The sequence below is a fragment of the Ciconia boyciana genome, chromosome 2 (genome assembly GCF_034638445.1).
Source record: "Ciconia boyciana chromosome 2, ASM3463844v1, whole genome shotgun sequence".
Taxonomy (NCBI): Eukaryota; Metazoa; Chordata; class Aves; order Ciconiiformes; family Ciconiidae; genus Ciconia; species Ciconia boyciana.
Genome location: NC_132935.1, coordinates 32,629,506 through 32,644,897, shown reverse-complemented (window position 1 = coordinate 32,644,897; position 15,392 = coordinate 32,629,506). Strand labels below are relative to the sequence as shown.

Below are 15,392 nucleotides of genomic sequence, written 5' to 3'. Positions count from 1 at the left end.
ACTCATAGATTGAGGCTGATCAACAAAGCTAGAAGGATTAACATCTAGCACTATTTTTCTTTTTTTTTTTTTTTATAATGAATGGGAAATTCTCAGCAGAGAAAGACCTTCCAAGTTTGCCCTATGATGAGGGAAGAAGAAAATGGAGAAGTAAACTCTGTTCCACCAATTCTTTCAAGAGAGTGATTCTCAATCACTGCAAAACTACGTTTTTCTTTTTTTTTAAGCTTAAATCACTGCTCAGCAAGTTAAACCTAGCCTAACCTACTCTAGCCATACATTATTCCTTTCCACTGGCTTACTATAATTTACTTTTAGCTAAAAGCACCACTGGTGTGTACACCGGGCCAAAGCAAGCATACTCTTAATACACCTTGCAGAAGCAGAAAATATTTCACAAGCCTTCACATTACAGCAACGTGTGATTCAAGTCACCGAAAGACCCAGAAATGGATATTGTATTTGCTGCCACACATTGCCGCTGCTCTGCAACCCCCCCAGGCTGGCAGCAGTGTCAGCACTGCCTCCTGCCAAGCAGAGGATCACAGCTTGTTTACCGAGCTCTGTCTGGAGGAAGCAGAGCGCATTTCAGTCTCGTCTCCAGCAGCCCTGTCAAGCCAGCTGCCAAGAACAGTCTTGAAAGGCTTCGGAGGGAGCAAAATCTAGTACTTAGGTGGTAAGTAGACTGGTCTGGCACTGGGCACCCAAAGATGAATGAGGGGGAGCAGGCACTACCCAACCTGAAAGATTAAAACACTTTTAGGTAACTTCAAATGTATAAAGTCATAGGAAAAGAAGTAACTGAACTCCCTAAGTGGAGGACAGATTAGTAATCAACTTATAATTACCACTCAGATTAAGACCTCTACCTGAATACTTGAAGTTTATGAGTACAAACTGCAAATAAATTAAACTTGTATGCTACTTACATTTCCTTACGATGTACGGAAAAGACCTAAAAAGTTTGATTATGTTGTACAGGATTAGAGTTTAAATATTTTAATTTTTAAAATTAACACTCCATTACTTCCAGAAGATTTCAGAAGTGTTAAACATGCGTGCTCTGCATTTCTATAAAGACATGCTTTATATAGGTTTATACCAACTGTGAAACTAGTTCATAAGATTTCATTGCCTTTGGAAGAGCCCGCTAACTACTATGAAAATAAAGAACAAGAGGTTTCACAGAGAACAAACAAGCAATCCTTCATTCCTTCTAATAACATCATTAATCAAAGAAAAATCACTTAAGCCCTTTTCCTCTTACCCTACTAATGCGGAGTCACCAAACACTAATAAGTGATAGGCATTTTTCATGGTATCCAATGGTTATTTCCCTGCCTTTACAGTTGTATCTCAATTTCTCGGTTAAGTGGGTTCGTGCTCACGCAGTGTGACCACATTATGTGCGCTTTTCCATGTGATCAGAGCCTGCCAAGTCTCAAAGCAGTTCATTTAAAATATAGCTTCAGTATTTTTCAGAACAATTCCTTCAGGATTTGGAGGACTGGAGGGGTGTTATTATTTCTCACCCAGGCTGGGTGGCTGGATTTTGAGTTCTTTAGATAAAAAATAAATTGTTGTAAAATGCCAAGACAGGAAAAATAGAAAAATTGCCTCTCTTGACAGCTATCATAAAAGGAAAAAGTAGAGCACTTTGTTTTTGTTAAAAAAAATGCTCCATGATTGACTATAATCATACTTCATATTTCAGCGTCCATAAATCACGGCTACGTTCAGCAAGTTCACAAAGCAACAGACATTTGCACCCCTGCTTGGCTGCTATCATGCCTAAAATGCTGACAGAGCCATGGCAGCAGTGACCACACACAGACTACAAAATTTATTAAGGCAAGTTTTAACAGCTACTGAATACTCTTCTAAGAGTAACATTTTTTTTTCTTTTTTTCTTTTTAAATACATGGGTCTTTACTTACACTGCATTTCTTCCAGCACAACAGCAATACCTGCCTAGGATTTTAAATTTAACCTTGAAAATTTAAGAAAAATCAGGCAAGCAAATACAATAGCAGGCACTGCGTTATCAGACAATCCTTACGCAGTAGGGGCAATACATAAAACCTACGTGTTGCTTTAGTTCTTCTATTGCCTCTGCTTCTTCCTTCAAAACATTTGATACAAAAATTAAACTCCATTTCTATTCCCATCCTAGTTCCACACAAGCGCATGTGAAAACAGAGGCAGCAAGGACTGTGTTGTTTTTGTTAGCATATTAGCGAGCAGAAGAGAATAGGAAAGGAAATCACTCTTAAGAGACATGCAATAAAATGTTACTTATTTTTTTCCTCTAAACACTGTTTTTTCTTGTTGTTCAGATTTGCTGAGCTACCTAATAATAGCAGAGCAGCTGAATCCCCTATACAGCTCGGAAACACTTGGCCTTAAAAGGCTTACCTTGCTTTGTAGAAATTTACCTGCTTTTGTGCCCTGGTTGGATAACGGCGTCTAAATAGGCTGACAAGGAGTTACAGAAAGCGTCAGGGGAAGAAAAGCATCTGTCAAGGGTTCGGTGTGTAGGAGTAACAGAATTCATTTTATCAGTCTTTTGGGCCTATTCCAAGTGGCAGTCAACACCCACTCCTCCCTCTGACGAACCATCCCTCTGTACAGACAGTTGACTGTAAATACAAATGCGTGACTAAATCATCAATGGCCAGCGCCTTCAGTCAGGCAGACAGATCTTCTATCAAGTTATCATCTTAGGATCACAGAACAGCAGAAGTTGGAAGACATCTCTGGAAGCCACCTGGTTCAACACCCCCCGCTCAAAGCAGGGTCCCCCAGGACCATGTCCAGACGGTTTTAAGTATCTCCAAGGATGGAGACTCTGCAGCCTCCCTGGGCAACCTGTGACAGTGCTCGGTCACCCGCACAGTGCTTCCTGATGTTCAGAGGGAACCTCCTGTGTTTCAGTGTGTGCCCATTGCCTCTGGTCCTGTCACTGGGCACCACTGAAAAGAGCCTGGCTCCATTCTCTTTGCCCCCTCCCTTCAGGTATTTCTACACATTGATGAGATCGCTCCCTGAGCCTTCTCTTCTCCAGGCTGAACAGCCTCAGCCCTCTCAGCCTCTCCTCATGGGAGAGATGCTGCAGTCCCTTCATCACCTTAGGGGCCCTTCACTGGAGTGTCTCTTGAACTGGGGAGCCCAAAACTGGACCCCGCACTCCAGGCCTGGCCTCACCAGGGCTGAGTGGAGGGGCAGGATCACCTCCCTCCACCTGCTGGCAATGCTTTGTCTAACGCAGCCCTGGACACCACTCACCATCTTTGTCAGAAGGGCACACTGCTGGCTCATGTTCAACTTGGTGTCCACCAGGACCCCCGTGCCTTGTCTGCCAAGCTGCTTTCCAGGCAGTCAGCCCCAGCACATACTGGTGCCTGGGGCTGTACCTCCCCATGGGCAGGACTCTGCACTTCTTGTTGAACTTCATGAGGTTCCTCTCAGCCCATTTCTCCAGCCTGTCGAGGTCCCTCTGGATGGCAGCACAACCACCCTGTGTAACAATTCCTCTGAGTTTTGTACTCTATGCAAACTTGCTGCGGGTACACACTGTCCCATCACTGAGGTCATTAATGAAGATATTAAACAGGACCGGACCCAGTATTGACCCCTGGGGTACACTGCTAGTTACTGGCCTCCACCTTGAGTAATCTTAATATTATATAGCAGACTGAGAAGAATTATCAGTGAAATAATTCTGTATAAGATTTCTAGCTTTGCTAATATTAACTTTATCATATCTTTCTGATATTTAGTGTCTTAAAGTCTTGGTTCTTGCAGTTACACTGTTACACAAGAAGCTCAATTGCCTTTTAAAAAAGTTGGTTTAATTAAAAATTCCTATTCTGCCAAGTTAAAAAAAAAAAGTGATTTGAACCCAAAGACTAAAGAACCCAGAAATAAATAAAACAAAAAAATAAAAACAACTTTAATATCATGATTTGTGGGAGGCTTGACTCATGCTTTCTGAAGAGCTTGAGGTTGATATATTACCTGCAGTGTTTCCCTAGCTGTGTTAATTCCCTTCTCAGACTCGCTTACTGAAGCTATTCCAGAGGGAAGAATAATTACCACTCCATGGTTATATGATAGCATTAATTTTCCCGAGTAAGATCTACGTTATATGAAGACTTATAATTCACATTTGGTCCAAACCACCATTAATTCAGTTTCTCAACCTAGAAACTAAATAGCTTCTGTCTTTGGGCAAGTCTACACCTCTCAGCGGATTGCCACGCGGAGCCCATGAGCTAGTTTGTCTAAAGCTGGCTCCCAAACTGAAATCAAAGGCCACGTCAGTGCAGCACTGCAGCTCAACTCATTACACTAAGAAGAGGGTTTAGCGCACAGTTACACCCAACCTAATAAAGCAGTTATACTGCTTCGGTAACCTGGACTGTTTTTTTCAGCTAGCCCTTACCTCTGTTACAGGAACAGGGCAAACTGACCAGACTTTAAGCCAGAAACATCTACACCTTGCTCTGCTGTGTGGTTTAGTAAAGTGCAGTTCCCTGTATCCCTGAAAAGTACCAGATGCCTATATAACTGCCATGCCCCTATCTCATCTGCTGTCAGCCGGAGTCAGTGAAACATGCTGGGGAGCATTAGGGTTTTTACTAAAAATCATAATCTGCATTTGGAATGGCTGAGATTCCTAGAGCCTTTTCTAGCTATTGAGGTAATTAATTATACTTTACTAGAAATATTTAAGTGAGAGCGCTCCTCCCTGCATGCAAACCACAAGGTTTTCTCCAAAGCATGGGGGGGGGGGGGGGGGGGGGGGGGGAGAGAATTTCCAAATATGCTGCATACAGAGATCCAAGTCATTTTTTCTCATCAATTTCAAAATAAAATACCAGAAACAATTTTAATTCTTCTGCCAAGTCATGAGTTTATAATTTTAGTTTCTACAGTTCTTGACAGCCAATACCTGAATTAGGGGAAAAGAGTTAACCTACCTCATCTTCTACAGACAACACTCAAGCCTTCCAATGCAGTAATAAGTTTCCCCAGCCTTTTTTTCTATCGTGTATGTGTGCACGTCCACATATGAGAAAAGTGTGGGTTAACGAGTATTTACAGACTTTGACACTGCCAAAAAAGCTCCAGGCCACCTATGGACTGCTTTGTTCTCCCAAGATGTTTTATACAGCATATTCCATCTCCCATTTATCATGATACCCTGGGAAGACAGACCTGGCACTACATTTTCACCAGTAAATGCCAGTAGTTTATTTTCACCAGTAGTTTTGTGGGGTTTTTCTCCTCCAAAGGCCATCAAATTTCATAACTCTCTGCTGCCTTAAAGTAATGACAGATGTGAAAACAAAGATGAAAAAGTGACTTGCAGGCTCGCATGCACTGCTGTGGCCATAATCCTAGGTCTCTGCTGTATACTCCATACCGAATGCTGTGTAGGGTACCTCATTAATATAGATTAATTGTACTTTTAATAACCAACACCTGTCCCATGCTATTATTACATTCACTAAACTCTAAAGTATCTATCTGTGATGAAAAATTTACAGTATAGTCCAAAAAAATGTTTACAGACTTTGGGCTCCAGGAACTCTGGAAGCACAGTCTTGTGTATTACAGAACCACACAAAGCCAACACCTCCATTTGTGGTTGAAAATAACCACTGAAGAACGATATACAGTGGGTGGCAAAAACAGTCACAATTGTAAAGTAACCAAGCAAATAATAAGCTATGTCCATAGGGGATAAAAATGCTATAATTTCCAAAATGCACGCTGCTATAAATAAGTTAGAGGTTATTTGCTGAAGTACACAGATTAAGTTTGCAATCACACAGCTATTCTGCATGTCTGTTTTAAAAAAAGAGTGCTGAAATTGTTCGACAGCAGACAGAGTGGCACCGCATGCATTGTTTGGGCTCGGAGCAATGGCGAATTGCGCTATATGGAAGCTTTGTAGAAAAGGGAGTTCATGCCACCTCCTTGAATTTAGCCCTCTTCAATATAAACAATAAGGCTTCCTTTTTAAGTTGCAGTGTTGGTATGTGGGAACAGGACAACAAGATCAGCCAGGCTTACCATTTCTCCCTGGAATTTGGGCAAAGTTTGAGACCAAAGGCTGACCAGCGTGCCAAAACCCAAGTTTGCTGATGACTAGTGCAAACCACCTTGGTCCTCAGAGAATTTCAACATGACATTCTGGTAATTTTAATCACAGAAAGAGACTGGTTTTCACAGTGTGGAGACCGGCTGTCTGGTTATGTTTTCCATAAAAGATACAAACTGGAAGAGATTCAGTAAAAGTGTGTGCACGCACACTTCGTTTTATACTTCAGCAAATCTGACCAGGCCGTAATTATTCAACAATTCAAAAATAATATGGTCTAAGTTCATCTTTCAAAATGCAGAGGAATTTTGCCCTCCGATACCTGATAGGTGCTTACCTGATAGGTAGGACAACTTGGAAGCTAAGGAGGGTGAGGAAGGAGCAGGGAAGTACGAAGGTTGCCTTGATTTCAGATAGCTATTCAGTATTACAAACGTATCAGTCAGCAACATGGCACTGATGGACGTAAACCATTTGAAATTATAGGCGCAAAGGAAATCATTGTCATATAAACCTACCAAATCCCCCAGGTTTCTTACTTATGCCACTACTTTTTTTTTTTTGATAGGCAAGAAATACATTCCAAACAAAACAAACAAACAAAAAAAATCAGAGCTGATTATGAAAGAATAGAGCATATGTTATGCGACAGGCCAGGTAAATGCTCATGTTGACTAAATAAGATTATGTTAATAGGTTTTTTAGTAAGTTACATAATTTCTGCTTTAATTACGTATAACTGAGCAAAAATTATTCATAAAACTTTCCAAAAGCATTATTAGAAGGAACATATCATATACTGCTGCAATACAGCCACCTCTAAAACAGAGTGACTGCTTAAAAACACACAACAAAACCTCAAATTCTGACGGTTCAGTGGGAAAACCTTGGTAAAAAGGTGAGCAATAATACGTAAGCTAAAAAGGCTTACCAGCGTATATAATACTGAATAGATATAATAATATATAATTAATTATAAATGTAACTACATTGTACTTAAATTTGAAATATATATTAGCAATCAATATTGGAAAAAAGAATACAGAGAAAAAGCCTGGAAGGGGTACAAATAGTTAACAACAGAGCACATGAACGAGGCTATGGCAGCAAAAGATGATGGAAGAAGGACAATGTATTCCCTGTAAGAGACTGGTTACACATTTTCTCCATCTTCTTGTAAGTTTTTCTACAGTGTGGTTACTACTAGAAAGGCTTGTGAGAAAAAGACTGACCTGTTGGGAATGAAAACTACAACAGAAGAAGGTAAGCAGCAAAGGAGGAAACCACCGATATAATGCCGATGAGCTAAGAGCAACAGTTTGAACACATAAATAGAATGAGAAAATGCTGCTAGTATAGTTACTGTGTTCATTCTCCTCACTTACCAAAGGCAGAAGTTAAAAAAATTTTCCTCAGCAGACCTTGAGCCTTTTCTAAGCAAGACTACACCATGGGAATCAAAAGCCATTTTGCACACCAACCCAGCATGGTGTGCATTTTATCAGTACCTTCAATGTGCATTAATAATTAAAAAAAATTACTAAGTTTCTGTAGGTTTTCAGTCTCTTTCATATTACCTGTTTTTTCTTCATCTGCATGAGTTTGAAAATTGTACTTGCAAAAGCATGATTTATTGTATCACTTGTACTGCTGGTTAGCAATTTCCTTCTTTCCCCTCGAGAATTACACATTACAGATAGATGCTATTTTGCTGACAACAAATAGTAAAAAGGAAGTAGAACACTGTAAAGACAAACACATAAAACTAAAATCAGCATTCCTGCAGCAAGAAATGTTTCCTTTACATATCACATTAATTACCTTTTTTTTTTAGCAGTAATAGTTCCATCACCATTCAAAGTTTGACATGAAAGCTGTAGGATGTGCTGGGCTGCCAGAACAGCACCACTCCAGTCAGCAGCAGTGCAGGACAGGGAAGAAATACATACTCTAAGGAAAACGTCATTAAGTCTCTCCACTGCCACCAGATCTGTATCCTACTGGTGGCCCATACTGCTACTCAAAGACTTTGCTCCCAGTTAAGTCACAGACACCAGGCTAAGTGTGAATTTGATGCTTGTGATTCCTCTGGCAATGCAAGAGCGAAGGCCCCGGGGAAGGGAGTAGGGTGCTGGGTCTCTCTATCGGGCCAGCCTCCTGCCAGTTGTCTGGTCTTTATTTAATTTTAAAGGAAAGAGTTAGAAAGGTTATGTCTTTAACATTGTCTTTCTAAACCTTTCCATAGTAATCTTGCACCACTACATACCCAACAGTTGGGGAAACTAGGGTTCAGCAAGCAAAGGGTGAATTTACCACACACTGACATCTTCCCTTGTGCAAGTACCTTTGCCGCACACTGAGACGGAGGTAGCTTACTCAGTGCTTTGTTTGAGGTAGCTCGTTCTGGTTGAAAGACACACTAATTGTTCAAGAAACATATTCACATGGCATCAAAATGGAGTAGTTAACTCCAAACTCACCCTCCAGCATAACATGCAGTGACTTTGTTTAATACACAAACTGGAACTAAACCAAATAGTGTCTTACAGAAATCCTCCCCCCTGCAGAGCATCTCTCTCCATGCACCTCTTTTTTTTTTTTCCCAGAAATTTATTTTTTTAAACTTAAACTTACAAGATCTTTTAAATAGTTTCACCTATCAGTATTAATTTAAATTTAAGATCATGTTAATAAAATGGATGTACTAGAAAACAGCTAGCCTTATTCACATTACCTAGTCTAAAAAGATACATTATTTTTAATTGGATTCCATTCTGCCCTTATCTATAAAATATTTTAAAAATAGAACAAAAAGAGAAGAATTTAAAATGTTTCCCGAATAAAATCCACCCTGGCAACCATTCAAACAGCATAAATATTTTGATACAATTTACAGAAACAGCATTAGGTAATGTTTTATGATGCTCATTAAGCTGTCATGTTCTAAATCACAACCATCATCAAATGATTTCTTCCCTTCTCCACTATTTAAGTTTGGCAAATATGCACTGTATAAAAGGTGTCAAGTAAAATTGCCACAGGATATACTGGAAATCCCTGCACCAGCTGCATACTCAAATATAAAGGAAGTGCCTTTCTGATCCTACAACCTGATAATACTGGAGTTGCTGGAGGGTTACAGCAGTCTTTGAAAATAAAGCTTCATTACACTGGCATGGAGAGGTGCAGTTTAATCCTCTTTGGAAGCTGGTCCCGCAATCCTGCATTTTAGAAAATTGCTGAAAGCCATTGTGCTTTTGATGGGAAGTGGTCATTAACAGTACAGGTGCAGACCATGAGAGAGGCAGTGTCAGCACAACCCCTTCCCACATTTTCTGGTTCTTAGGAATTCTATCTGATAATGGCAGAAGCAGGTTGTAACAGCACCTTTTTGCCATGGATTAAGTTGTTGCTCATTTGGAGATCTAAGACAGACACTTTCCTCTTTAGGACTTCATTTCCTCTGCATGTTAAGGGAAAGAAAAAAAAAAAAACAACACACTACTTTCTTCCTATAGCTGAAAAGTTACTTTACCCTCACTTTCCTACAGACCCTCTCTCATTGGTATAAACTCTGGATGCTTTACAGAATTGTTCTATGTTGTTGGCATAAAACACAAATTTAATATAGCATTTAAGTCAAAGCGTATCAAGAAACATGTTTTTACTAATTACACTACATATTAAATAAGTACAGCACACATTAAATAAGACCTTGAAATCATAAGGGTAATAAATACTCCTATCACATTGAATAAATCCCAAATAACAAAATGCTGTTGATATTTATAACCAAATACATCCTTGCCTGATCCCAGTGAGATTTTACCAAGAATATCTTTGGTCTCTAACTAAGTTGATGCATGCTTCCACTCTCAATACCATCAGTGCTAAATAATGAAATATATTTTTTGCAATCCTATGAAACAGCTTTCCCAAAGAGGATAGGAGGAAGGAAAACAATCAGCAAAACCCGAAAGAAAATAGCCAGCAGGTTCTTCAAATGTTTATTCAATTTAAATTTTGTATCATTACTGTTCTAAGGTTTCTTTTACTTAGTAGTTTGTGGTGTTCTGTTTTGTTTGGGTTTGGGTTTTGGGGTTTTTTTGTTGTTGTTTTGGGGTTTTATTTTTTTAAAGGTTGAAGTTTACTTTAGAAGAACTGATGGAAAAAATGTGTTTACGTAGCTACTTCAAGTTTTCCAAGTGAGGGACACCTTTTTTTGTAGTTGCTCTTTTACCCAAGACAGTCTTGAGGGCAGAATCCTTTCTTATGGCCACATGGTGGTAGCACTACAGGGTCTTTCACTTGGACATCCCAAGAAATCACAACTGTTAGGATCAGGACTGAGCAGTTTAAGAAAACAAGCTTTACAGACAAGAACCTCTTGTAAGACTTTTGTTTCTTTTCAAGTAACTTCTAGCACTTTCAAAGAGCAAAGGACATTATATAAGAAAAAGAAAATTGTATTATAGTATCATGAAAACAGTTGAGTTCTGGTGAGAAAAAAGCCAAATGACCAAGGAAATATCAAAAGCACATGTCCTCATGAAGACACCTCCCCACATAAGTGGCAAGAGAGACGTTTTTTTCCTTCAAAGATGCTAAACTAGTATTTTGGAGGAGTTGCCAAATACCTGAAAAGACAACACAGTAAAAACAAAGATCAGCATCAGAATACAGGTACTCGAAGAGTCATGCTCTCAAGATTGACTTCATAAAAATAATATCATGAATTTCCATGTCTGAAGATTAAATCAGATTCTTCTGTCCTGAACTGATGGCCTTCAAGAAACAATCTGTTATCTGTAAATTAAAGTGCCCATTCTTCTCCTTGGCACAAACAATAAAAATTTTGCAAACAAAACAGTAAACAGTTCTAGTGATTACATGCACATACAATATGGTGATAAAGTCACTTTTGTCAGCAAGTGAATTAACAGAAATAACAGTAACAAAGTCTTACTGCAGGCACCAGTGTAAGCTGGTACAGATCGAAATACACGTTGCAAATTCTACCCAGTTACTTTCAAGCTTTGGTAGAAGATACTCTAGCACTAGTTTGACCTTTATTCTAGTGATCAAAAGCAGTTATTGCCTTCCAAAGAGAAGTCAGCGTCCATCGAAAGACTCTAAGCCTTCACACTTACTAAGAGGCCAGCGTATGAAAAGATAATATTTGTTTTGATAAGGCAAACTTTACTCTGTAAATCAATGAGCTGCTGTCTTTACCATGTAAGCAGATCAAAGCAATTGTACAAGCAAAGGCATAAGTCTTCCCACTACTTTTTAATAAGCAGGGAGATCCAAACTCAGCAGCACCTGAATGCTATTGATGACATACACAGCTAGCTAAGATAGCAGTTTTCCATGTTTATTTTTGATTCCACCAGTACTTTGCAAATTTTGTGTTACAAATCCCAGTTAAAAATGAGCTGGTACAACTATGTTATATGACACAGCACCTTATGACAAGCTACAAGCTAAACAACAGAACAAAGGATTGCCTGTGACTGCAATTTTTTGTAAATCCAGGTAAATTTTAGAAATCTCAATTCCAGAAACACAATAAACTGGAAAAGGTGGCAAGATTTATTTAAATTATTTCTTTTCTTATACAAATATTTTTCTTTAGAGTATTAGGTCCATATAGCATTTAAACACTTAAGAAGTCAGAGACAAATTCAGGCTCCTGGGCTGAACTGAGGAGAAAGGGGATTTGAATCAATCACCTACATCTCAAACGAATGCTCTAAGTCCATTAGATATAGATCATCAACACTACTACTTCCACTGCCACTACATCCTCAATGTTGTAAATGCTGTCCGTATCATTTTGTGAACTACCGCCTTTAGTTGCAAATTTTATTTCATTAAAAATGCCCAGGCTGTTAATTTCCCTCTCTCCACTCCCACTCAAAAGCAGTGAGAGGGAAGTATAAACAAGCCTTATGTGGATCTGCTTGTTTTTATCATCATAACAGGCAGCCAAATATATAACTGGTCTAGATCCTCTCAGCCCCAGGCTTACGCTCCCAGCATTCAGTGGACAACTGACTCACTCTGAAGCATCTGCTCCAACAATAGTTTCCTTGGGCCTCATTTCCCACTGTACCACCACAACGTGCACCAGAAGAAAAGACATAGAGCATTAAGAAAAAGATGAGAGCAGGGAAGGAGTGGACAGACACTTGTGGGCCTCTGAGGTTTTTTAGGAAGATGTATTTCATTACTTTCCCCCAATTCGTCTTGCTGCTCAAGTATTGCAAAGCACCATGACAAAATGAGATATTAACACCACAAAAGGAAACGGCAAGTGGTGGGCTCAGCATTCACAAGGTGAATGAATTGTAGTTAGGGATTTGAAGACAACGCACGAAGTTGCCCACTCCCCAAACTGGCAGGAAGCACGCAAGCAAACATGGTACAAGGTAAAGGGGGCTGCACTGCAAGCAAGAAAGGGGCATGAATGCATGGAGCCTTGCTATGAACCATGCAAGGAGACAGTGGAGAGCTAGGGGTCAGAATCAAGAGAGGAGATCAACAAAGACAGTGTCACAGTGGATGTCTGCTATGGGCTGTCTGATCAGGAAAAGGGAGTTGGATGAAGCCTCATTCAACCAACCAGAGCCACCTCATGAGTGCAGACCTTGACAGGGGACTTCAAATGTCCTGATGTCTGCTCAAGCAGAAACAAACATGGAGGGGAGCAATCAGTCCAGAGTGAGTGCCCTGGTGACATTTTTTTGCCAGTGCCAGACAGCCCAACTAGGGCAGGTCTTCTGCTGGACACGTTACTCATGGGCAGGAAAGAACTGTTTGGGAACATGGTAGCTGATGGCAGCCTCAGCTGCAGTGACCACCAATGACAGAGCTTAAACCCTGAAGGAAAGTGAGAAAGGCAAGCAGCAGAAGAGAGATCTGGGCTTCAGGACAGTAGACTTTGGTTTATTCAGGGTAGACAAGAAGCTGCCCTGACGTGAAAAGGTGCCTGGAAGAGGCCATTGATCTATAAGGACAAACTCCTCAATGCTCTAGAAGAGCCTCCTCCAATGTGCAAAAGTCAAGCAGGCCTGGCAGAACACTAGTTCAGCTGAACAGGGAGCTTTGGTCTGAACTCTACCACAAAAACAAAATGAATGGTCATAGATTCAGAGGAATATAGAAATGTTCCTCAGGCATGCAAGAATGGGACTGGGAAAGGCAAAGCTCATCTCAATTTAGAATTAGCAGGAGACACAAAGAGCAACAAGGGCTTTACCGCTGCAGCAGTAGCAAAAAGACTAAGAAAATCTTCGCCTGCTGCCAAATGTGACGGGCACAAAGGACTCAGTTTATCCTGGGCCATCAAGCACATTCGCTTTGAAAGTCATAGACCTGTCAAAAACCAGAAGTTTAGTATACAAATGCTCTGATAAAATACTATCACAAACCGGCACACAAACGTGTGATTATTTCTGTTAAATCTTTAAAAAAAAATCAACTATTTCAGAACTGTTTATCACAGGAATCATATTTAATGGTTTAGACACAGTGATCTTCCAGATTAACAAAGATGCTTCTCCTCTCTCAAGGAAAAAAGAGGAAAAAAAGAGATGGCCTAAAATATTCTGATGTTATGAATTCAAAAACATAGTATTTTGCCTACATATTAAGTGTTAAAGCAACCTGGAGACAAATTAAATAGACAAGATATTTTTTAATAATACATAATCATAAGGTGCTAAAGACAGTTTAGAAAGCTTATAAATGCTACTTCCACTAGAATTTGTTTCTTGCTTATCTTTTAGCTCTTGAACTACTGCAGTCCCCAGCACAACTGTTCTAGTTCCACCACAGTTGTTCTAATTCAGGACACACAGTGAAACTTGCCACCAGAATCTGTATAAATTCTTCTTCAATATGGAATATTCGACCACATTAGCACTGATCATCTATTATGAACTGTATTATCACAATGTGTAAACTCCCCGGTACATCACCTCATGTATATATATTTGGCATAGATAGTTCCTGCCTAAGGAGGCTTACAATTTACATGGAATTGAAGTTCCACATTCATAAAACTCGCAAGTATTTCCATAAATAGCACTTGTTTTAACAACACGGATGATAACGATTTCCCCTTTCCTCAGTGACAAAACACCCAGTAACTTCGTTTGGTCATCATAGGCTGGAATAATGTAGATGGCAATAATGCAAACTCACAAAGGAATCTGCATTCAAGACAGTGATGTCTGAGCTATGCAGGTCTCTGTGATCATACTTGCATTCTGCACAGTATGGTAACTTCCACAGTTTAAACCACAAAATTCATACGAACTACCCAAGCTCAGTCCAGAAGATGGTCAAGTCCCCGTAACTAAGCATTTCAGTATGTTGTTAACATATGTCAATCGCTCACCGCAAGTTTATTACTTACTTTCCATCTACTTCTGGTCTTTTGCACACACAGTGAAACTTGCCACCAAAATCTATATAAAGATCATCTTCTACAACATGGAATATTTGGCCAATGGCAATTTTATCTTTGGCAGGTCCCATCTGAATTAAAGGAGAGCGTCTCAACATGGATGCAAAGGATTCCGATTTCTCTGAAGGAACCTACAGATAAATTAAAAAATAAAATTTCACAAAACATACTATTTGAAGGAGGAATTAAATTAAACTTGTAGCATACAAAAAGGCTTTATCCACTGAATTACAAGTAAAGATTTCATGTGTCCGGCACATTAGTAAGACTTCTAAGGAGGCATCTGGTACATTTCTCCAACCCCAAACATTTTGCACATTAAAGATAAAGCTGTCATTAATTTAATCACACAAAAACATAACACTTTGCATCTCCTGAAAACATCTGCCAGTTCTACTATTGCTTAGGTAAGTTGATTTAAAAATGCATTCCCAATATTAGGACATACTCCTGCAAAGAACACCTCTCATCTCTTTGCTATCTCCTCGGTGAAAACTAAAACAGAATTAGTACCTTGCAGCTATTCATGCAACTATTTAATAATGAATAATACTTAAATCTTTATTTTAAAGAACAAAACCATTTTGCCAAAGCAGTGAAAATAGAAAGCATGCACAGGACTGATCTAACACATTAAAAAAATTTGAACCATCATTTATCTCATTTTTCACTCTAAAATATCAAAGTAAATATTTTAATTCATTAACTAAATAAACAAAATGCCAGTTTCTTCTCATAGAGCTTTGTGAAAATAGGAAAACATAAATCCTCCTGCTCTTCTTCATGGAGACATCTCTGTGCTGTGATCTG

At 39.4% G+C, this 15,392-nt stretch overlaps 1 protein-coding gene across 2 annotated transcripts in view; it reads right to left on the bottom strand.

Moving 5' to 3' along the window:
- TPD52 (tumor protein D52) overlaps positions 1 to 15,392 on the bottom strand; it is a 132,461-nt gene that overhangs the window by 54,325 nt on the left and 62,744 nt on the right. For both annotated transcript variants that reach the window (XM_072852301.1, XM_072852298.1), the window contains one exon: positions 14,532 to 14,713. In XM_072852301.1, coding sequence (XP_072708402.1) covers positions 14,532 to 14,713 — 182 coding nt within the window. The remainder of the gene's footprint in view (positions 1 to 14,531; positions 14,714 to 15,392) is intronic.